General features: G+C 41.9%; 1 protein-coding gene across 3 annotated transcripts in view; it reads left to right on the top strand.

The window, feature by feature from the left end:
- Window positions 1-506: 506 nt before the first annotated feature.
- Window positions 507-24,607, top strand: part of Mphosph8 (M-phase phosphoprotein 8) — a 39,630-nt gene continuing 15,529 nt past the window's right edge. For 2 of the 3 annotated variants that reach the window (XM_028858131.2, XM_037208504.1), the window contains exons 1-10: window positions 528-829; window positions 4,906-5,061; window positions 7,735-8,574; window positions 11,439-11,538; window positions 14,121-14,369; window positions 18,145-18,270; window positions 18,344-18,432; window positions 21,088-21,228; window positions 21,709-21,795; window positions 23,535-23,689. In XM_028858131.2, the coding sequence (XP_028713964.1) occupies window positions 614-829; window positions 4,906-5,061; window positions 7,735-8,574; window positions 11,439-11,538; window positions 14,121-14,369; window positions 18,145-18,270; window positions 18,344-18,432; window positions 21,088-21,228; window positions 21,709-21,795; window positions 23,535-23,689 (2,159 nt within the window). In that variant the 5' untranslated portion in view covers window positions 528-613. Of the gene's footprint in view, window positions 830-4,905; window positions 5,062-7,734; window positions 8,575-11,438; window positions 11,539-14,120; window positions 14,370-18,144; window positions 18,271-18,343; window positions 18,433-21,087; window positions 21,229-21,708; window positions 21,796-23,534; window positions 23,690-24,607 lie in introns of all 3 variants that reach the window. The other variant, XM_028858132.2, reaches the window with a different exon arrangement.

Raw genomic sequence — 24,607 nt, 5'->3', positions numbered from 1 at the left:
TCTCCAGCATCCACTCCGTTCTCTATCTTTAGACGTTACTCACTGAAATGATTCATCTCTAGACGCTATGTTTTTTATTTTATTATTTTTTTCTTTAGAGGCTATGTTTAATTGATTCGATCATTGACACCCTATAAGCCAGGCCAACTATACGTAACAATGCTGTGGCAGCCATTCCGCGCAGGCAGGTCTCGTTAACGCGGAGGGGCCCTCCCCAGACCCCTTAAGGTCTCACACCTAGGGAAGCCTCCTCAGGTAGAGGGCCTCCCCAGCATCCAGAAGGAGACCCACTGGGACGGCCCCTCGCCCTCTCCTCTGAGTACCCCTTCCGCTCTTCCCCGAGGCAGCCTTCTTCCGCCCTTCGACCCGCCCACCCACTTCCCGTGGGCTGCTCAGGGTTCTCGGGGGAGGGGGGGGGCTGGGGCGGGATGCCTTTTCGTGATTGGTTGCTAGGTGTGCCCATCCGGGGGCTCGGAGCCCACAATTGGCTGGCTTGCCTCACGGCCGAGTCACGCCGCTGTAGCGGGCCGAGGCGGGGCGGCCGGCGCGCGCGCGGAGCCGTCTCGCTGCGCGTCTCCGGCGGTTTTTCGCGTCGGTTTGCAGCGCGTTTGCGATGGCGGCGGCGGCCGAGGAAAGCATGAGCGTGGCCGCGCTAGCCGAGTCACTTCCCGACAGCACTGGCGGCTCTCCGGAGGCCGGAGGAGGAGTCGGAGCGGCGGGCGAGGAGAAGGACGCAGCCCCTCAGGGAACGGAGGTCGTTGGGGATAGCGAGGAGGATGGGGACGACGTGTTCGAGGTGGAGAAGATCCTGGACATGAAGTGCGAGGGAGTATGTGGGGGCTGCGCGGCGAGGACGCAGGGCCGGGGCGGGGACGGAGGGGGAGAATCGGAGCGGGGTACGGCACAGCCTAGCGGCGGGGTGCGGGTCCGTGAGCGCTGGTCCAGACGGACGGGGCGGACGGGGCGGGCGGGCGCAGAGTGACATCTCGGAAGGGACCCTGGCCTCGTCTGTGCAGGATGGATGCAGAGGGAAGTTTCACGTGTTGTTTTGGCAGACGAGACGAAGCAGTGGCATGGGATGTGGAGACTAGTAGGGTGCAAGACAGCTGGGGGGGCGGGGGCGGACTTACGTCGCCTTCAGCTTTCGGGGATGCGGTCAGGGCCCTTGCTCTCCGTTAGAAAGGACTGGTGGGAACCATACGAGTCGTCATAGTCCGTCCTTCACACCGATGTCCCCAATATTTTGTAGAAGTAGAAGAGGCTCCGTAGCTTAAATTCAGGAATTCCTCTTGGTCTTCGCAGTAAAACCCCAATCACACCGAGTGGTTGGGATGGTAAACGTTTTCGAAACCTGGGTGTCATCCCTTTCTCCTCTGCGCGTTTATGATTGTAACTCAGATGGAGAGTAAGGTTGAGAGGAAAATCTTAGCACGTCATGCTTGAGCCGCTTAGCATCCTTCTCGCCGGCACTGTTGTTCCCAGGAGAAATTCTTACTCTGGTCTTCCAAGTCTCGGGGTCCATCTGTTGGTGATGCCTTTCTTCCCCTTCCCCTTTCCCTTTCCCGAACCCTGCAGAACGAAATGCTTTCTCATTTCTGTCCTTACGCTCCGTGGAGACCTCTGTTTATGACATTGTCTTTTCTCTTTATATCTGTCTTGTCTGCTCTGGATTTGGGGCCTATTTAATCTGGGGATGTGGCTTTTATTAACGTTCGAATCATTGATATTTAGTCCAGTAACAGCATTTGCCATTTTGTTGTTGTTGTTCTCTGATACTGAGGACTGAACTCAGGGTCTCATGAATGCTAGGCAAGAGCTTTGCCCTCGGACTATTAAGTAGGTGAGTGAAGTGTGGGTTTGGAGAAAGAAGCAAGGACAGTAGATAAGTATCATGCCTCTATGATGTTCTGTTTCTGTTGTTTGTTATCTGCCTTATGCTCTCTTTCATCTGTTATTTTTTTTTGTCCTTTGACACTTTTTTTTAACCAACTGCTGTTTACCATGTACTATGTTGGCTTGATGGTAGAGATTTTTTTTAAGGTGGTGCCTTTCTCTAAGAGGCTCCTTTTTCGTTGTTTTTTTGTTTGTTTTGGTTTGTTTGTTTGGTTGGTTTGTTGGATTGTCGAGACAGGGTTTCTCTGTGTAACAAACAGCCTTGGCTGTCCTAGATCTCACTCTGTAGACCTGGCCTCGAACTCACAGAGATCCTCCTGCTTCTGCCTCCCTCTTGTTTTTTTTTTTTTTTTTTTTTTTGAGACAGGATTTCTCTTTGTAGACTAGACTGGCCTTAAAACTCAGAAATCTGCCTACCTCTGGCTCTTGGATGCTGGGATTAAAGGCTCCCGTGCCACCACTGCCCGGCCTGATGGTACAGACTTTTTAAAAGAATTTTTTTTACCCTTTATTTTTATTTTATGTGTATGGGTGTTTGGACTGTGTGTATATCTGTGCATCATGTGCCTGTCCAGAGAAAAGGGCATTGGGTCCCCTGAAACTGGAGTTACAGATGGTTTTGAGCTGCCACATGAGTGGGAGTCATCCCAAATCTTCTGGAAGAGAAACCAGCTCTCTTAGCCAGGAAGGCTTCGATTAAGGTTTCTCTCTGCATTCCCCACTCCACACCTCCTGTTTTTTGAGGTAGGATCTTCCTCTGAAGTCCAAGCTAGCCTAGAGCTTGAAACCCTCCTGCAGTTACTGACACAGGAAAATTCTCACATCAATTTCAAGTTAAATCATTGAGATTCAGTGTCATTATTATGGAGCTAGAGAGAGAGGGCAAGAGTTCAAATCCCCAGAGCTCATGTAGTACTGGGTGCAAGTCTGTCTTCACAGTGTTCCTGCTGGGAGATTGAGACAGGAGAAGAATTCTGTTGTACTTTCCTGTTGTAATGTTGAATGACTAGGCAAGATCCAAGACTGAGGCAAGTTTGTCCTCTCAGGTTAACCTGCAGCTGTGGCAAACCCATGGCTACACATGGATTCTGGGAACCAAACTAGGATCCTCTGTAAGAACAATAAGCAGCCTTAACTCTTGCTGTAGCTTCTGGCTCCAGTTTTGGGATAAAAATGTAGCTAGAGTTTTCCTGCCTTGCCCACAGTCAGGACAAATCTTTGTCACCCGCCAGTCCCACAGCCGCTCAGACCCAACCAAGTAAACACAGAGACTTATATTGCTTACAAACTGTATGGCCGTGGCAGGCTTCTTGCTAACTGTTCTTATAGCTTAAATTAATCCAGTTCTATAAATCTATACCTTGCCACGTGGCTCGTTGCTTACTGGCATCTTCACATGCTGTTTATCATGGCAGCGGCTGGCAGTGACTCCCTTTCCCTTCCTGTTCCCTTAATTCTCCTCTCTGTTAGTCCCGCCTATACTTCCTGCCTAGCCACTGGCCAATCAGTGTTTTATTTATTGACCATTCAGAGTAACGTGACATACAGACCATCCCACAGCAATAAAAATCTTTTTTTTTTTTTGAGATTATAGTAACACCCTCTTATATACCCTCCCTTGCTCTTTTTCAAATTTATGGCCTCCATATCTTAAAAAAAAAAAAATCCAAGCTTGGTATGGTGGCACACCCCTTTAATACCAGCACTCAGGAAGCAGGGCCAGATCTGTGAATTTGAGGCCAGCCTGGTCTATATAGTGAGTTCCAGGATTGCCTGAAATTTACTGTGAAGCATAGGCTTACCTCAGACTCTGCAACTGTTTCCTCTGCTGCTGCTCAAAGGATTGTAAGTGTGTGCCACCATACCCAGCAGCAGATTTTACTTGCTTTTATTTTTAAAAGATTTGTATTTCTTTTCTTTTTTTTCTTTTTCTTTCTTTCTTTCTTTCTTTCTTTCTTTCTTTCTTTCTTTCTTTCTTTCTTTCTTTTTTTTTTTTTTTGGTTTTTCGAGACAGGGTTTCTCTGTAGCTTTGCGCCTTTCCTGGATCTCGCTCTGTAGACCAGGCTGGCCTCGAACTCACAGAGATCCACCTGCCTCTGCCTCCCGAGTGCTGGGATTAAAGACGTGCACTACCACGGACCGGCAATGATTTATCATTTCTTTGCATGTGGATGTGGGTGCCTTTGGAGACCAGAAGAGGGCAGCAGATCCCTGGAGCTGCTGGCAGTAGTGAGCTGCCTATTGGAGCTGGTAACCAAATTCTAGTCCTGAAAGAGTAAGAGCAGCAAAGTGCTTTAACTGTTAAGCCACATCTCCGCTCACAGCCTCTATTTTGTTGTCAGCGTGTATCATCTCTCCAATATGGTCTGGGGCTCCTAACTCAGGTCAGGTGTATGCCAGAAGCAGTTCTCCTGCTAAGCCATCTCCTGCTCCCAACCCGGTCTTACAACTACCCTGGTCTGTTGGAGGATTTAATAACATTGTCAAAGAAGTACAAATATATCACTGCTTTTTTTTTAATCTAAGCAGTTTTGCTTATATGACAGAATAATCTCGTTACTAAAAATCACTGTTGAGTAACTTGCCTTTTTTGTTTTTTCATTGTTATTTTAGGAGTATACATTGTTTTATAATTCATGATCAGAAAAGACATCAGTCTTTGTTTCTTTTTTGGTTTTTGGGTTTGTTTGTTTGTTTGTTTGTTTTGAGACAGGGTTTCTCTGTGTAGCCCCTGGCTCTCCTGGAACTCAAACCTGGAGATCCACCTGCCCCTGCTGGGATAAAAGGCGTGTGCCAACACCGCCTCACTAAGTCTTTTGTTTCTTTTTTTAAAAAAAAAAAGGTTAATGGTACTTTTTTCCCCTCCTTAGGTCACTGGCCTCAAGAGATAAATATGCATACATTCAATATGATGTTTGTTAATTTTCATTTTGATGCAGTTTTCAAGTTCTCAGGAGTTGAATGGTTTTGAAATTTTAATCAGTAATATGTCTGTTTTTATTTGTACTACAGGGTAAGAACCTTTATAAAGTCCGATGGAAAGGATATACATCTGATGATGATACCTGGGAGCCTGAGGTTCATCTGGAGGACTGTAAAGAAGTTCTTCTTGAATTTAGGAAGAAACTTGCCGAGAACAAAGCTAAGGCAATAAAGAAAGATATTCAGGTATCCAGTTTTATCTCATACTTTTTTGGTGTGATTCATAATTTTATTTATAGAAAGTATGTATAGTAAATTATGAAAAATACAATGTCCAGTATTTGTGTTGTGAATTCCATGTTGCTGATTTGTCCTCACAGACAGCTCTTCTTTCCCATCCTGTGATTGTATTTGGCAGACAAGTGTAGTTTGTATGTTGTGCTAGTCAGCTTACACTGTAATGAAATATCTACCATAACTTAAAGATACAGTATATTTTGCTTTACAGTTCTAGAGGCATTAGTCTACCTCTGATGAGGAGCCACGAGGTACTATAAGCTCCTTGTTTTCATAAGCCAGGAAGCACAGAAGAAACCAGGCTCCCCAGTCCTCTTTGGCGTCATGTCATAAATGAACTAAAGGTTTCTTATTAGGCTTCACCTCCCTAAGAGTCTACTACCTCCCAGTAATGCCTCTCCAGGGACCAGGCCTCTAACACATGACCTTTGCAGGACATTCAACACTCAAATTACAGTAGACATGAATGTTGGCTAATAAGAGGGGGCATACTTGTGATCCCAGTACTCTGGACAATTAGAAAGATTATTGAAAGTCGGAGGTCAGCTAGGGCTGCAATGTGACCCATCTCAAGGACAAAAGAGAAGGGTGTATTCAGGGGTACAGCACCTGCCCAGCATGTGCCAGGCCCTGGATTCAAGCTCCAGTGCCATGCTGAAGAGCAGAAGTGATAAACATAAAAATGAAGGAACATAAAGACATATAGACACATCATAATTTCATATTTGCCCATGATGTAAGGAACTATTCATTATATGTGGCAATTATTGCCATAATTTTTTTTACTTATTTTGTTCTAGTTCACAATATTGTTAGATTATAATACGTTACATTCATATTTAGTCTGTGTTATTAACATCTTTACCTTTTCTGCTACTTAAATAATTCTTCCCTTTTTGTTTTTTGAGACAGGGTTTCTCTGTGTCACCCTGGCTGTCCTGGAACTCATACTGTAAACCAGGCTGGCCTTGAACTCACAGAGATCTGCCTTCCTCTGTCTCCAGAGTGCTGGGATTAAAGGCATGCACCACCACCACCACCACCACCACCACCACCACCACCACCACCCAAATAAATAATTCTTTCTTGAAACAGGCTCTCATAATGTAGCCCTGGCTGGCTTAGAACTCTACCAGGCTGGTTTGGAACTCACAGAGATAAACCTACCTCATCCTCTCAGTGCTGGATTGAAGGTGTGCACTACCATGCCTGGCTTTGTTTTTGAAACAGGGTTTCACTCTGTATATCTGGCTGGTCTGGAACTGCAGATCAAACTGGCCTTGAACTTCTGATCCTTCTGCCTCTGTCTCTTGAGTGCTGGAATTACAGGTAGCACACCTACCAAAATTAAGCAGTTTTTAGTTCCTCTGCTAGTTTTTATGGTTTTTGGCAGTGTTGGGTATTGATCCTATATTTTGTCACTGAGTTAAACCTTCCAGCCCCAACCACTGAATTTTGTAGATGTTGTTTGTGGGCATTTGTTCTACAACCATCATTGCTCTATTATGTAGAGGTTAGGAAGATTCAGAGGATTAAGACGGTGGTGACAATGTAGGAAAACATTTTCATCCTTTCTGTTCATCTCTTTTAGTATAAGACAGTTTTTGAAAATGAGTCTTAAAATTAGCTTGCTCAAGTTTTTTATTGTTTGTACAAGTATTCTTTTTTTTTTCCTGAGACAGGGTTTCTTTATGTAGCCCTGGCTATCCTGGAACTCACTTTGTAGACCAGGCTGGCCTAAAACTCAGAGATCCTCCTGCCTCTGCCTCTCAAGTGCTAGGATTAAAGAAAGGCATATACCATCATACCTGGCTAAACACCTTATTTTTGAATTTCTTTTTAGATTAGAAAAACATTTCAGTAGGAACTGTTTTAAGATCTTGTAACACCATTTAATCAAGTAAGATTCCTATGTAGTTAGTGTGCTTGCTCCATTTAACTGAAATATAACAAGTTTAAGATCATTCTAGAAGGGCCAATAGCTGAACAGATAAGGGTGCTTGCTGCCACACCTGATAACCTGAGTTTAATTCTAAGACTTCACATGGTGAAAAGAAAAAGCGAAATTCCTTATGTGGTTCTCTGATCTCTGCATATATACTGTGGCATTCATGTATATGCATGCACGCTCACACAAATAATTTAAAAAGTCAGCTCTAGCCCATCATACACTAGACTGTTACTTTAACTCGTGTTTCATTTTGATACCTCCAAAGCACTCCAAACATTTTTCTTCTTTGTGTCTCCTTTCTTTCTTTCTCTCTCTTTTTTTTCCCCTCGGTTTTTTTGAGACAGGGTTTCTCTGTGTAGCTTTGGAGCCTGTCCTGGAACTCACTCTGTAGCCCAGGCTGGCCTCGAACTCACAGAAATCCGCTTGCCTCTGCCTCCCGAGTGCTGGGATTAAAGGCTTGCGCCACCACTGTCCGGTTGTATCTCCTTTTTAAATTGACTTTCATCACCTCCAAGTCCTGTTTGCTAAGTCAGAAATATAAGTAATATACACCTTAAATTTAGGTAAAGAAGTCAAATCTGCTTTTAAAATGTTTTCATTAGATTTCATTAGTACTGTCTCTCTAAACCCTTGAAATTATGTTAACGTTTTAACCTTTTTGTGTTTTATAGAGACTGACTTTAAACAGTGACATATTTGAGACACAATGTGATAGTGACCAGCAGAGTGACACAAAAGAAGACACTTCACCAAGGAAGAAAAAGAAAAAAATAAAGTGCAAAGAAGAGAAAAGTCCAGATGATCTCAGGAAAAAAAAAACAAAACTGGGAAAACTAAAAGATAAGTTCAAATCAGAGCTGGAGAGCACCTCTGAAAACTTAGGTTTTGATGTAAGGACAAAGAAAAGGATTTTGGAAGTCAAGGAAGAATTAAAGGACTCCAAAAAGCCCAAAAAGGATGAAATAAAGGAAACCAAGGAATTAAAGAAAGCTAAACGGGCTGAAATAAGAGATTTAAAGTTTAAAATAAGAGAGGATGTCAAGGACAACCGGAAACCAAAGAAAGAGCGGCACTTGGAATCCACACTGGAGTCTGAGTCCCCTGGACCTGATGAGTCCCTCCTTCCAGAGGATGACGGGGAGGACTTCCTTTCTGACAACAGAGAAGAGACTCCAAAGATAACAGCAGGACAGGATACAGTGCAAGAGGGTATTTTTGAGAAACATCTGGATAGCCTTCTAAGTACTGAAGAGGATGCTGGTGCCAGAGTCAGAAGGAAGAAGAAAAAGCCAAGGAAGTTTGAGGAACCAAAAGAAACCAAGAAGCTAGAGAACACAAACACTTTTTCAGAAAGGAAAATAACACCTAAAAAGCAAAGGTGTCAGGACAAGGGCCGAAGTAACCTTGAGTTAATAAGTAAGTTATCGTCACCTGTGTCTGCCCAGGCCCTGAAGAGTTCCAGCCTGAGCGGGGAAGAGAAGGGCCTAAAGGCCCCTGACTCGGCGGAGGAGGTGAGGGCAGTAGAGAACTTGTAGAGCACAGAAATGATTGGTGCAGACTATCCTGTGTTTTGTGTGGTCAGGAGCTTGCACAAGGAATGGCAAAGGAAATGGTCAAGCTAGAGTGTAACTCCTCAGGTACTTAGTGAATAGGATGCCATAAGGACTGCTGCATGTGACAGACCTTCAAGCACTGAGTGTATCTTAAGTTTTCACCTTGTTTATCAACCATGACCAAAAATATTGTAGAGGTATTCAGGTGTTGTGTAGCATTGTATAGACAGGCCTATTAGCTTCATCAATTTAAATTTTACTTTGGGGTGTATATGTTCTCTTTTTAAAAAATATTATTTGAGGGGGCTGGAGAGATGGCTCAGCAGTTAAGAGCACTGGCTGCTCTTCCAGAAGACCCTAGTTCAATTCCCAGCAACCACATGGCAGCTCACAATTGTCTGTAACTCCAAGATCTGACACACTCATACAGACATACATGCAGGCAACTCATAAAATAACAGATAAATTATAAAAAAAAAAAAAAATGTTATTTGAGAATGTGATACAATGTATTCGCCCCCACTCTTCCCCTAACTTCTCCCAGATCCACTCACACCTCTCCTCTCCCCCAACTATGTGTCTCTTCTTTTTTTCTTTTTTTTTCCTTTAGCTTCATCATGACCAATTTGTACTGGCCATATATTCCTGACTATGGGCCTCCAGTGGCACATGAGAGAGTTACCCTTAACCTTAAAAAAGCTCACTCCCAGAAGTCATCAACTCCAGAGCTGCTCTGCGAGGGGCGGGACTTACTGACTCCCTTTCCTTTCATGTTAGAATATTGGCTCGCTTGATCTATGCCTTTCTTACTTCCTCCCTGCCCCTCTCTAACAAAATGTCCTACACTGTAGCCCAGGCTAGCCTTGAACTGATCCTCCTGTTACTCCCTTCTAGGGGTTGGGGATTGGGGGGTTACAAGTTTAGTTTTCATTTTTTTTTCTTTTTTCTTGAGTTGGGATCTCACTCTGTAACTCTGATTGGCCTGGTACTCACATAGATCTACCTGCCTCTGCCTCTAGGAATTCTGGAATTAAAGACATGCACATGTGGTGGTGCTTTTTTTCTTTTTAAGATTTTTGTTTATGTGTCCGCATGCCACATGTATTGCTGGTACCTGTGGTACCTGCAAAAGTCAGAGGGTGTAAGAGTCTTTGAAGCTGGAGTTGTAGGCAGTTGTGAGTCATCTGAGTACATGGATGCTGAGGACTGGACTTGGTTCTGTAAGAGCAGTAAGCACTCTTAGTCACTGAAACGGCTCTCCAACTCTTAGTTTCCTCATTTTTAATTTTTCCCAGTTATTTTAAGTACAGAAAGGAAAAAAAGTACACAGTACATTAGTATTACAAATTTTTCAATTATTAAAAAAATTAATATTCCAGTATTGTAATAATTACTTTGATGTTTTTAAGTAGAAATTTTCAAAATTATGAAAACATCTGTCAAGAACTATAAAAATGAGTTTCCATTATTCTTGGTTTTGATAATCTAATCATTTTAAAAGGGGAGGAAACTTTCTATATCAAAAAGTTTATTAAGCTTTTCCCACTCTTTGAGACAAACTGTAACAACTCTAGCTGTCCTGGAACTCGCTCTGGTATTCATATACTTTTAGCATTAAGTATATAAGTTTGCATACTAATGAATATACTTTTTTAATATAAAAATTTAAATCTTGGCTGAATATTTAATGCTGCAGGATGTATTTTTTGGGAATTGATCCATGTCTTGATTTTATAATTTTTGGTGAGGAAAATGTTCCTTTACAAGTATGTAGTACAAGCAGATTATTTAGGGCCATTTCAGAAACTGAAATTGTTCTAATCTCAACCCAAAAGATTAGATTATGAAACAAGGTGTCAGGCTGGTCTAGAATGAACTGGCTGTGTAGCTGAGGATGACCTTGAACTGATTGTCTTTCATCCTCAGTTTATGTAACACGAGGACTTGAACCAAGGTCATCGTGCATGCTAGGCAAGCACTCCATCAACTGAACTACGATAACAGCAGAAGTTTTTTGGTTTTTTTTTTTTTTTTTTTTTTTTTTTTTTTTGGTTTTTCGAAACAGGGTTTCTCTGTGTAGCTTTGGAGCCTGTCCTGGAACTCACTCTGTAGACCAGGCTGGCCTCGAACTCAGAGATCCGCCTGGCTCTGCCTCCTGAGTGCTGGGATTAAAGGTGTGCTCCACCACCGCCCAGGTTATTTGTGGTAGTCTTATCCTTAATGAAAAACTGGTAAGTTTGACAGGCCATGGGGAAAATGGTTGAGAAAATGTGTCAACCTGGGGACTGTAATAGTCAATTGAAATATAAGATCAGTGTACCGGAAGGAAAACTTCAGAAAATGTAATAGAGAAAAAACAAAAAACACCCACATGTACAATGTAAATAAAAAACATTTTAAATAATAAATTCTTAAAAGAAAATGGGGAGATGGGTAGTGGGTTTTGGGTTTTGTTTTGTTTTTGTTTTTTTGAGACAGGGTTTCTCTGTGTAGTTTTGGTGCCTGTCCTGGATCTCGATTTGTAGCCCAGGCTTGCCTTGAACTCACAGAGATCCACCTGCCTCTGCCTCCCGAGTGCTGGGATTAAAGGCATGCGCCACCACTGCCTGGTCAGGGTATTGGGTTTTGAGTTTCATTTTGTATAGGCTTATTATGTCTAAAGGATAATCTTGATTGGAGGAGCAGTGGGAGAAAAACTGAATAATTACCAGCTATGTGCTCAAGTATTTGTAGAAAGACATGGATGCTTGAATATTTTGGTTTGCAAATATACAGTATCAGCTTTTTATCTATTCTTGTTTGGGTTTTGTATTCGTCTTTAGGAGAAAGAAACAAAAAAAAATGAACCCAAAGAAAAATACCAGAAAAGGTATGATTTGGACAAAGAAGAAAAATGCCGAAAAGAGCCAAAGGGATTAAAATGTAAGTGTAAAAAATATTTCCATGTTCATTGCCATCATTTAAGAAATTATTAATTTCTGCATGGTGGTGTCACACACCTTTAATTCCAGCACTCCAAAGGCGGAGGCAGTCAGATTTCTGAGTTCGAAGCCAGCCTTCTTTTTGGTTTTTCGAGACAGGGTTTCTCTGTGTAGCTTTGCACCTTTCCTGGATCTCACTCTATAGACCAGGCTGGCCTCGAACTCACAAAGATCCACCTGCCTCTGCCTCCTACCGCCTGGCTCAGCCTTCTTTACAGAGGGAGTTCCAGGATAGCCAGGGAACTCTGCCTCAAATAAACAAACAAATGAATAAATAAATAAACAGAATTATTAATTGATTTTATATGTATATGTGTGCCTGGGTGTATATAAGTGCTCGTGTATGCAGGAGTCCTTGAGGGTTCAAAGAGGGCATTGGATCCCTTGGAACTGGAGTTATGGATGGTTGTGAGCCACTTTATGGGTGCTGGGAACCCAGCTGGAGTCCTTTGCAAGAGCAGTAAATGTCTAACTCACCTTCTGTATAAAGGACTTAGTTTACCCTGAAAGGTAAGCTCTTCTCTACCCTGTCATGTTATAAAATTTTGTTCTTCAGGGAATTTAGAGCTTTACACTTTATTTAATAACTTAGCTTATTACTGGGCATTGGTGGCAAACACCTTTAATTCCAGAGGCAGTTGGATCTCTGTGAGTTCAAGGTCAGTCTGGTCTATAGAGCTAGTTCCAAGACAGCTAGAGCATCACAGAAAAACCCTTTTTGAAAAACAAAAATTTAGTTTATTATAATGATTGAGTGTCCTTTCTATGAAATATTTGGGACAAAAAGTGTTTCTCATTTTTCATTCTGGTTCAATGAAATATGTACGTATAATTAGATTTTTTTTAGGAATGAACCCATCTGAATCCAAATTTTATTTTATATGTACATTATGTATAAACATTTTTAGTGTTCCAGTGTTTTTGTGCCCTTGAATGAAATTAAAAGTGTAATTTTCTACTTATAGCTTCATATTGGTACTCAAGTTTAATTTGGGGGTATTTCCAGTTTCCCTAGTGTTTGGTGTACATGTATGTGTGTAGGCAGGTGTGTGTGGGCGTTTGCCCCATGCACTCAGAGGCCAGAGGAAGACATGAGGTTACTGCTCTATCACTCTCCACTGACCTACCCTTGAGCCAGGGTCTTCCTTCCACTGAGTCTGGGGGTAAATTGCCAGTCAGCAAGCCCCAGCAATCCATTTGTCCACACCCCACATAGTTCCAGAGTTTTAGGCATGTCCAGCCTTTTTTATTTGGGGGATTTGAACTCGGGTCCCATGATTGCACAGTAGGCCTTCTTACATGTTATGTCATTTCTTCAGCTTTCCTGACTTGAGGTGTTTTGTTTTTTCTAGGCTGGCCTCAAACTCACAGAACCTGGCCAGCTGCACACATTTTTAATACTCCTTTTCCTCCCCAGGTTAGAGGTGGAATTCAGGGTCTTATTCATGATAAGCAAGTGCTTATTAGCTGCATCTCCAGTTATAAAAGTAGATTTTATTTTAGGTCTAGATTCAGACATGGCAATAGTAATGCCATGTATCTTAGTGGCTCTTACATAAAGTAACAATAAGGACTGCATCTATTTTGAACAATGCAAGAAACACTACATTTCAGAGATTTGTTGGAGATTCAAAATACTACCAAATTAATATTTGGGCAAGATGTCTAGAGTGAACACTGATGATCAGGTGTTCTGAACTCCTATGCTGTGTTGTGACAAAGAACTACTGAAGGAAGGAATCTCAGCCTTCCTAGTCACACCCACCTTTCCTCCTGGCAAAGGCATCAACCCGTGTGTGACTGTCCTAGAGCCTGTGCAGAAACTGGTGCTGAATGGGGAAAGGAGCATGATGTGAGAGCACGGACCATGCACCTGATAAAGCCACCAAATTCACTAGCTTTGAACTAAAAAAGAAATGGGGGTGGGGCTGGATAGATTAGTGGTAGAATGTGCTTAGCATGCAAGGTCCTGGCTTCTATCCTGAGTACTAAAAATGGGTGTGTGTGTGGGGGGTGTAGGAAAAATAAGCGAAGCACTAGACAGTTTGGAAGGGTTGTTAAGTGCTGGTTATATAGGTTTTTCTAGCAGGGATATTGGAAACCAGACTCAGTACTCCACATACATGAAATAAATAGCAGTTTCATTTAAGGCAAATAAAAAAATGCACTTGAAATTGGCATAAAAGATGAAGGATCTGGTCTGATAGGATGTGTCTAGTGTGCGCAGGGAAATCACGCCCCCCCCCCCCAAAAAAAAAAAAAACATGAAGGAAGGAGGAAAATTTACCCAAGCAGATTTGAATACACCTTTGTCATAGCTTTCTGGATACTGAGAAGCCAGTGAAAAGACTAGTTAAAATGATTTTGTGACTTTGAGAGTAAGTATTACTTTGCTTTATAACCAAGACAAGTATTAGTAAAACTACAGAAAAGATGTTTATTCAATATGAACACAGATTTTTTTTTAATTGTAACATAAATTTGCAACTTATATTTAACCATTGGCTTTAATTTTTAAACTAGCACTTAAGGAAATCAGAAGTGCATTTGATTTATTTAAAAAAACAGAAGACAAAAGTGATGTTCTTGAGAATAGTTGGAAAAGAGAAGAAATCCCAGTGGATTATAAAACTACAGATGATCACAAAACCAAGGACAAGTGTTCACTTAAAGAAAGAAACACTAGAGATGAGACGGACACTTGGGCATACATTGCTGCAGAAGGCGATCAGGAAGTTTCAGACAGTGGATGCCAAACAGATGAGAATTCTGGTGAGTTTGCTTGGCGTTGTTCAGTAGAGTAACTTAAGAGTGTTGCATGCCCCATATTATCTACTCTTCCCTCAGAATGTCGTAAAGATTTTATTTGGATCTCCTGAATAACTTAATATTGAAGACTTAGGTCGTTCTTTGACATCTAAATGCATCAAATATTTTCTAAGTTCTTATAATACACTTACTATAAAGATTTATATTTTCTAGCTTAATTTTTTATCTTGAGATTTTATTCCAAAAATGATCAGATCAAAACTGCATGGTGACACCGGCCCTCAGAGGGTAGTGGCAAGAGGACTGAGAATTGAAGGTTATCTGCAGCTCCCTAGGGAATTAATTCAAGGACAATGTAGCTGCACTCAGCATCCTCCTATCTCTACCTCCTGAGTGTTGGGACAGGAGACACGCGCCCTCACTCCCTGCCGTGTGTTTTTAACTTTGTAGGAAATAGGAAATATAAGTGAGACTGTTGTAAATGTTATCCTGGGAACATTTTGAGAAAGGGGGGTCTTATGTAGAATACAAAATACAGAAGCTATGGGAAGGAGGAATTTAGATGTGTACCTGTATAATAAGTATAAATGAAGTAGCTTGATTTTTTTGTTTTTGTTTTGTTTTTTCAAGACAGGGTTTCTCTGTGTAGCTTTGCGCCTTTCCTGGAACTCACTCTGTAGACCAGGCTGGCCTCGAACTCACAGAGATCTGCTTGGCTCTGCCTCTTGTGTGCTGGGATTAAAGGCGTGTGCCACTGCCACCTGGGGAGATAGCTTCATCTTATGTGAACTTGTATAATCTGTGAATGTCAAGGAATAGATGTTTTTCCTTTTTTTGTTTTTCAAGACAGGGTTTCTCTGTGTAGTTTTTTATGCCTGTCCTGGATCTCGCGCTGTAGACCAGACTGGCCTTGAACTTACAGGACTGGGATTCAAGGTGTGCACCACCACTGCCCTGTGATGTTTTCTTTTAAATGCTTTTTTTTTTTTTGGTGACAGGTTCTCACTACATAGCCCTGGTTGGCCTGGAGCTGCTATGTAGATGAAGCTGGGCCTAAAGCTCACAGAAATCCTCCTGTCTCTGCATCTCAAGTTCTGGGATCAAAATACCTAGTCTTATTATTGGAAAAAAAAAAATTTTAGAATTATTTGTATGAGTGTTTTTTTTTTTTTGTGTGTGTGTGTGTGTGTGTGTTGTATGTGTATGTATGTGTACCACATGAATGTCTGATGCCAAGGAGGTCAGAAGAGGGTATTGGATCCCCTGGACCTGGAGTTAAGGATAGTAGTGAGCCACCATGTTGGTGCTTGGAACTGAAACTTGATCCTGTTCCCTTGCAAGAGCAACAAATGCTCATTGAGCTATCTCCAGCCCCTATATTGAAATTTTTAAAAAATAATTCAGAATATATAATACACTAGATGTTGTAGAAAATTTCATCTCCAGATGTAGTTTTGCATAATGGACTTTTGAAAAAATTGTTTTTGTCTTAAGATAGGGTCTTGTATAACCCAGGCTTGCCTCAAATTCCTAATTCTATGTCAGCCTCCCAAGTTTACCACCTTTCCTATAGCTTCCAAGCAATATTTAATACTTAAAAGATTGCTAAGAATATTTTAAGAGATAAGTAACACAAGATCTGTATGGAGAAAATTGTAAAACATTTATTGGAAGTCACTAAAATCTGCTCAGCTGGCTTATGTGAAGACCTAGGTTTGATCTCCAGCACTTCAAGGAAGCTATTAAAATCTTTGCCATTTTTATTAATATGAAAACATTTTACAGATTTATCATTTACTTCAAGCTGATCATAGCCTGCATCTGGTTAGAATCAAACACCTAGCACTGGCTAGAGATCTAGCTCAGTGACAAAGGGCAGGGCCCTGGTTTCACTCTCAACACTGCAAAAACAAAATAATTTTCCAAAGAGTTTACAAATACCAACTCTGAGATTTATGTGGCAGACTCAGAAGCCAAATCCAATTCTGTCAGTAGTGATCAAAGTCTACTGTGTAAATAAACTGTAGCAGTTGGGCTGGAGAGATAGCTGCTCCTGCAGAGGACCAGGTTCAATTCCCAGCACCCATGTGGCTGCTGACAGCCATCAGGAGCTTCATTTTCATAGGATCCTATACCCTCTTCTGGCCTCCACGGGTACTACATGCACATCACAGAAATACGTTCAAGACAAACACCCATACATATTTTTATTTAAAAACAAAACTTTTTTACTCGGCCCTAGGAAGACTGTGTTGATTAGTACAACAGAGTCTTCAGTCAGGCTCATGCGTAGCTGTGAGACAGAGGAAAGGTGACACATGTCCCAGACTTAGGCTGAGAGAACAAACACGCTCCTAGTCACTCTTTTAGGATAATCGATTATCCACACACACAAGCTCCTATGTGACAGTCAAATCCTTAATAGAATAGGGCCACATTAGATGGAGTGGTCATGGAGCTAAGGTTTCTGACCTTGGGGTAGGGGATGTAAGCTTGTGAAACACTGTGCAAACACAGTTATGTACCACCGCACATGTGTACAAGCCAGGGGACTCCTAGGAGTGGTTCCTTCACCATGGGGTTGGGGACAGAATTCAGGTGGCCAGGCTTGGCAAGCATCCGCCCTACCTGCTGAGTTATCTTACTATCTCCAAAGTTTTTTGTTTTTTTTTTAATATTTTTATATATATGGGTGTTTTGCCTTCATGTATATCTGTGTATCGTGTGTGGCTGAGTTCTAGGAAGTTATGAGCTACGATGTGGGTGCTGGGAATCGAACCCCAGTTCTCTGAAGAATAGCCAGTGCTTTTACCTGCTGATCCATTTCTCCAGTTCCAAAGATTTCATAATTTTCCCAAAAGAAGAAGATGGCAACAAAATGGCCTAGCAAGTAAAGTGCTTGTCATCAAGCCTGGTGAACTGAGTTTGGTTTCCAGGGCCTGCAGTGTGAAGGAGGACACAGACTGGTGACTTCTACACTGTGCCGTGGCATGTGTCCTCCACTCTCCCCCTTACCCCAAGAAGTGTAAAAACAGTTACAAGTCATCAAAGCTGTCATTTAAGACAGTGGAAGCTCAGAAACAGGCAAAAATACAATTTTTAAGTAGATTGTCACCAACTAATTTTACAAAGGGTGTGATCAATCCAGATTCTAACCTAGACTCCCGATGTAGGTAACACCATAAAGAAGTAGCCAGGTATGGTCATAAGCATGCATTAATGTTTGTATTCATTGTGCATTCATTCTTTAATATTCTGTTTTTTCTCTTTTTGTTTTGTGAGACAGGGTTTCTCTGTGTAGCCCTGGCTGTCCTAGAACTCGCTCTGTAGACTAGGCTGGCCTCAAACTCAAGAGATCTGCCTGCCTCTGCCTCCCGTGCCCTGGGATTAAAGGCATGTGTCACCACTGCCAAAGTTGTGTTTGTTTCCTGAGATAGTCTCACACTGATGCCCAGGTGAGGCTTACCATAGACAGCCCTATTGCCTGAGCCTCTCAAGTGCTGGGGTTCGAGGTTAGCCACCAGTCTGTGCTCTGTTTTTCATTTTATTAAAGTAACTGTAGACATTTTAGACTACCCTGAGTACGCAGATCAGTATGTGTTATAGTGTAAGGGTTAAACATGGGCATTCTAACGCAGTATACATAAAAGTTTGTTTAAAATGAGACAAGTTTAATATCAGCCTTATGGTTTTTTGTTTTGCTTTTTTTTTTTTTTTTTTTTTTTTTTTTTTAATACTCCATAAGATTATATGTTAATGATGCCTTTATATATTCCAGATGGCAGGCAACAGATTTTGAGTTTGGGTATGGACCTGCAGTTGGAGTGGATGAAATTAGAAGATTTTCAAAAGCATCTTGATGGGGAAGATGAGACCTTTGCCACAACAAATACAATTCCAAGTAGTAAGTGATTGCATATTTGTCTCTTCCACAAATTTAGATTTATAAATTTAATGCACCTTTCTTTTCATTATAGATTTGTTGAGGGATGCTGTGAAAAATGGAGATTATATTGCTGTGAAGGTCGCACTGAACTCAAATGAAGAATACAACTTAGATCAAGAGGTACTGTGTTCTTAGGAAGGAAATCTCACAAAAAGCATGGAAAATAATAGTTCTGACACAATGTGGTAGTTCAGTTATTAGAAAAGTAAATACATGTTCACATTTTAAAGGTCAAAATTCTATAGACTGTAAGTGTACATTAGAATCCCTGAAATTCCAGCTCTCTAAAATGACTGGTTTAAGTAGTTTTTTGTTTTTTTTGTTTTCAGAATAAGGTTTCTCTGTTCAACAGCCCAGGTGTCCTCGAACTCACTCTGTAGCCCAGGCTGGCCTTAAACTCACAGAGATCCGCCTGCCTCTGCCTCCCGAGTGCTGGGATTAAAGGCATGCACCACCTCCGCCCGGCTTATTTTATGACTTTCAAGTATCTCATTTTCTCTAGAGATCATATGATTATATTCTCATAGGGTTTTTTTTTTTTTTGCTTTAATTATGTTTTTGACCTTTAAAATCTTTTATTAACAAAATTTTCATTGTTTTTTGTTTTTTAGAAAAATCTTTTTAAAAATTTGTAATCTTTATTTATTGGTGGGGAAGTATACATATAGGTTGCCTTCAGTCACTTAAAGAATTTTTTTTTTGATCCAGGGCCATGTAGACAGGCTGTAGAACCAAGGATGACCAACACCTGATCCTCCTACTTTTACTTTCTGAGTGTTGGTGTTATGCGTGTGAGTCACCACACTTACTTAGTGAAATTCTTTCCCTGTCATTTTAAATAGGATTTTATAGGTAGAGAACTGATCAACATCTGCTTCAAAATTTGCCATTCATTTTATATCAAGAAAACTTGATTTATCAAGTTTTCTTTAGAATTTATTACAGTGAATTTTATTTTCGTTTTTGAAAAGGTGTGTGTGTGTGTGTGTGTGTGTGTGTGTGTGTGTAATTTGTTTTGTTTTTGTTTTTCAAGACAGGGTTTCTCTGTGTAGTTTTGTGCCTTTCCTGGATCTCGCTCTGTAGACCAGGCTGGCCTCAAACCCACAAAGATCCGCCTGCCTCTGCCTCCCAAGTGCTGGGATTAAAGGTGTGCGCCACCACCGCCTGACTATATATATATAAATGTATATGGTTGTTTTGTATGCATGTGTGCCTGTACACAAAAGAGGGCATCAGAATTCCTGGTTATAGATAGTTGTTAGCTGCCATGTGGATGCTGGGAATTAAACTCAAGACCTCAGAAAGAACAGACAGAATTCTACCTACTGAGCCATTTCTCCAGGCCTTATTTAATTTTAATGTGTATGTGTGTGCCTAAGTGTATGTCTGTGTATCATGTGCATGGAGGAGCCTGCAGAGGCTAGAGAGGGGTCAGTTAGTTATGAGCTGTCATGTGGATGCTGAGAATTGAAATGAGTCTTCTGTAAGAGCAACAAGTGCTCTTAACCACAGAGCCATCTCTCCAGCCCCTTAATTTCCCCCCCTTTGTCCCAGGTTGGCCTAAAATTCAATGTGTATATAGTTCAGATTGACCACAAACTTGCAGAAATCCTTCTGCCTCCACCTTCCAAGTGCATGAGCCACTATATTTGCTTTTTATACAGGGTGGTTGTAAAATCTAATGGCAACATTTATTTTATCTTATTATTTTTTGAAACAGGATCTCACTGTATATCCCTCACAGGCCTGTACTCTGAGAAGTCTACTTGTCTCTGCCTTGAGTGTTGGGATTAAAGGTGTACCACCATGCCTGACAGCAACATTTATCTTTCTAAAACTCTAGGAGATAGGGAGATGGGCTTAGTGTGTAAAAGGCTGTCATCAAGTGTGAGGACCCGAGTTTGAATCCCCAGAATCCACATAAATCCAGGCTCACTTGCTTGTATCCCAGCAAAATAGGAAGTAGAGACAGGAGAAATCCTGCTGTGTGCAGTAGTGCACAAGAATTGCTTTTAACAAGGTGAAAGGCAAGTGCCTAGTTTGGCCTCTCATCTCTACCTATGCACAGTCCTTGTGCCCACATGTCATATACATACATTTTGTAAATTCTAGAGCGGGGAATGTGGCTCAGTCAGAAAAGCACTTGCCACCCAAGCATGAAAGACCTGAGTTTGGATTCCTGGCACCAATAGCAGCGCCTGTCTGGGAGGCAGAGATAGGTATATCCCTTGGGCTTGCTGGCCAGTCAGTGTAGCACAATCAGTGAGTGCTGAATTTGATGTTTCAAAAAAAATAAGTGGAGAGGGGCTCGAGAGGTGGCTCAGTGATTACGAGTATACGTGCAGAGAGATGCACTTCAGTCCTCAGCACACCTGCTGGGTGGTGCTCACAATCCCTTTAACTACAGATCGGGGATCTGATGTTTTCTGGACTTACATACACCCCCCCCCACAGAGATACACAGACATACTACATGATTAAAATAATATAAATGAATCTTAATTAAGGTAACAAGCATTTGATGAAAACAATGGCCTCTATATGCATCTGCACACATGCATCTGTACACCTTTCCCACTATGAACACATGTAAAAAAAAATCCTAACAATTATTAGTTTCTGATTAATTATTAGGCTAAGTAGCTAACTAGCCTAAGTGGATGCTTAAATCAAAGTACTTCAGTGATTTCTCATTGAAACATCATGACAGCAGAGACTTGCTTCTAAAATGTTTCTAATTAAAGCCTACATGGTTTCTCATTAACGAACGCACAGGATTCTAGCGGGATGACGCTGGTGATGCTGGCTGCAGCCGGAGGGCAAGATGACCTGCTGAGACTCCTTATCACCAAAGGTGCAAAAGTGAATGGGCGCCAGAAAAACGGGACCACAGCCCTCATCCATGCCGCTGAAAAGGTTTGAGACGTGACAGCATGAAGGAACACTGAGAACCTGTTTTTGTAGTGAAATATAATGGGCATATGTTACGTAGCCTTACTCTGTGGTTTCAGTGAGTCTGTGACACTTGAATTAATTTTTGCTATTAGCAGTACTTTTTAATCAGATTTAAAATGTGACTTACCCGATTGGTAATTTATAATGAGTACAATCTCTAGTTACCCTGACAGTATTTATTTCAATCTTAGGTGATTTAGAAGACTCACATGTAGAATTCTCACATGGAAGCCAGGGGTAGACTCCATGGCACTTGGTAACACATCAGTGAGGGGCCAGGCTCAGCAAGTGGGCTCCTGTTGCCCTACAGTGAAGAGTCAGGGAGACAGTGGCCAGTCACCTGCATGGAATAGAGTTTTTTCCTGATTTCAAAACATCTAGAAGACAGGTCTGTCTTTTAAGGAATTCTTGGAATTAAATGTGTCTCTTGTTTTTTAATAGAATTTTTTGACCACTGTGGCTATTCTTTTGGAAGCTGGAGCTTTTGTAAATGTCCAGCAAAGCAATGGTGAGACTGCACTCATGAAGGTAAGTCTTCAGTTTCACACTGGGTATTGATGTTGGTGCTGCAGACTGGGAACATCATAGGAACAAGGTAGTCCCTGGAATTGAGCAGCTCCCGTGAAGTAGACGCGGATCAGCAGAGCAGTATGGTGGGGTCAGTGATGTATAGAATAAGCTCAGTCTAAGGGACCCAGCAAGAGTCATGGGGTGGAAGTGGTAGGCATTGAGTCAGGAGAGATGGAAGGGGCTGCTGGTGTTAAGTGAGAACACTTTGCTAGAAGCAGAAGGTACTGGAAAGAGGCAGAGAGATGAGATCCAGGGCTGCAAAGAGTGTAATTTATTAGAGATTTACAGATAGGTGTCGGGTGGATTCTCATTCCCCAAGACCAAGAAAGAGTTTATGTGCTAAGCTAGATGGAGGTAGGCTTTTCCTAGAAGCATTAGTATGTCAAATGCCAGTTCAGAAACTGACATCAGAGGTCCATACATACTCAGCTGAATATAGCAGGGATTGGATAATTGTGCCAAAGGTACTCCAAAGATGCCGTGACTATACAACCAGGAATCCTGTAGTCACATGAAAGGGTGCTCAGCATCCATCTTCACAGGTTTAGAGGTCTGGGAATAGGAAAGGAATATGATGTACTCTCATTATTTTGTATTTGGCGAATCTACCTCCTTTGGAATTGTGGCTTATAGACATTTTAAGTTGAAGATTGTTGAATCTTCCTGCTGCTTCCAGCCTCCCTGCTTGTACCCTTCTTTGAGTGGTAGGTTGCATGTACCTCACTGGCCTCAGACCAGAGTGATTCCTTCCTCTGCAGTAGTTTGAGGTTTCTGGTTCATAGTGCTGCTAGGACTCAGCAGATCCGGGTGTCCATAAGTGACTCTGTCTTCTCTCTTCCCTGAGATACAGCCTTACATAAGCTGTGATCTAAGCAGGGATTTGTCTGTATTTGTCAGGTATGAGCAGTGAGGTAGATTGTAGTACAACTCAGGCTTGTCCTGAACCCTTTCTGATAACCAGGGTTCTTTCCTTCTCCTGGGCCTCCTGTCAGACCCTTAAGGCCTTGGTCATTGCTTTGTGAGGCCCTAAATAGTCCTTTTATTCAGGAGTCTTAGTCTTTGTTTGTGTGTCTGCTATTACCACATATGTAGACCAGAGGTAGCACTTCAGAGCACTGTCTTACTGAGAAACTACTAGACAGCAGACAGTTTCACCTCAGTAGAAGAAAGAGCACAGGAAGGAAAGTGCAGTATTTTCTACAAGACCATACAGGATTGTGAGTACTCCTGAGGGCACTTGGGAAACTGAGAAAGAAATACCAAGATTAAGGGGTAGGTTAGTTCGGGAAGGAGGGTAGATTCAGGAAAAGACAGCCCTTTCAATGCTGGTTCTCCAGCATTTTAGGGGCTTGTGTTTGCAGAACATGGTGACAGGTAATAGCTGATTTTGCTGAGTTAGGGAACTCTGGCAGCCAGAGGCCAAGCAGGAGCTGAGTGTCCCTCTATGAGAGGGCACCATTGAAAGGTAAAACATGGGCATTTATCCTGGAGGCTACTACTCCTCTCCGAAGCCTCTAGTATATATACTTCTTGAGTGCTGCCCTGTTGCTAATGTTGGGTAAGACCTGGCACTGGGTGTCTTCCCTTCTCTGTATTATGAAAAAGAGCTGCCAGACCTATGTGGAGAAACTACCCACACCAACTGAAGTTATTACGATTTACAATGAAGAGATTGCCACTCCTCTTTTCTGACCTAGGCATGTAAAAGAGGAAATTCGGACATTGTGCGCCTTGTGATTGAATGTGGAGCTGACTGCAATATTTTGTCAAAGCACCAAAATAGTGCATTGTACTTTGCAAAACAGTGTAACAATGTGCTTGTGTACGAACTGCTGAAGAGCCATTTGGAAACGTAAGTGTCAGGTGAATGTGCCATGGTGAAGTCAGAGTGAGAGAATGGCTGTTTATTTAAGCCATCATATTTGGAATAGTTTGTGTAGGAAAAATGTTCAAAAAAGATTATCCTGTTGGGTTGCTCTCCTCAGTAGAACATGCATTTAGCATATTCGTACAGCCTGCTAAAATCTTAGAAAACCCTGGGAACATCTCCTTAAAATGTTAAATCTAGGACTAGAGATGTAGCTTAGTAAAGTGCTTACCTAATGTGTGCAAAGCCCTGGGTTTAATCCTCAGGACTTCTTAAAACCAAACATGGTGGCATGTGCTATAATAGCGTTTAGGAGGCTTGGCTCCTTGGCTACATAGCTAGTTCATGGCTGGCCTAGACTGTAAAGACTCTTTCTCAAAAGAGTTACATCCACTCTTAATTTGGCTAACATTGTGTGTGTATGTGTGTATGCATGCACGTGGAGACCAGAGGTTGACATCTGTGTCTTCCTCAACGGCTCTCTATTCAAGTGCATTATTTTTCAAGTGCATTTTGAACCATATTAGAAGTTTATCTTTCTCACTGAAGAATTCTTTTGATGAACTGGGATGTGGTTCTGTGGTGGAGCTTTTGCCTAGCATGTGCTAAAGCCTCTGGTTCCATCCCCAGTACCACATAAACAAAATTCTTTGACAACACCTGCCAAAAACGCTGCTAGAGAAGATGGGGTCCTTATTATTCCCCCAGGTCCCTGGCGAGACAATCTGGAAGTAGCAGTCCCTGGCCTTCTGAGCTTGAAAACCAGACACCATGTATTCTAAACAGAAAGTAAAGTAAATTCTAGGCAAGGGACTGAGTTACATCTTGCCTGGTGTGTCTATTTGACAGCCTGTCCTGGGCATTCCCATAAAGAATTTCTGGAAGCCAGTTCATCCCTTTTTT

The sequence above is a fragment of the Peromyscus leucopus genome, chromosome 9 (genome assembly GCF_004664715.2).
Source record: "Peromyscus leucopus breed LL Stock chromosome 9, UCI_PerLeu_2.1, whole genome shotgun sequence".
Lineage (NCBI taxonomy): Eukaryota > Metazoa > Chordata > Mammalia > Rodentia > Cricetidae > Peromyscus > Peromyscus leucopus.
This window is presented reverse-complemented; position numbering and strand designations above follow the sequence as displayed.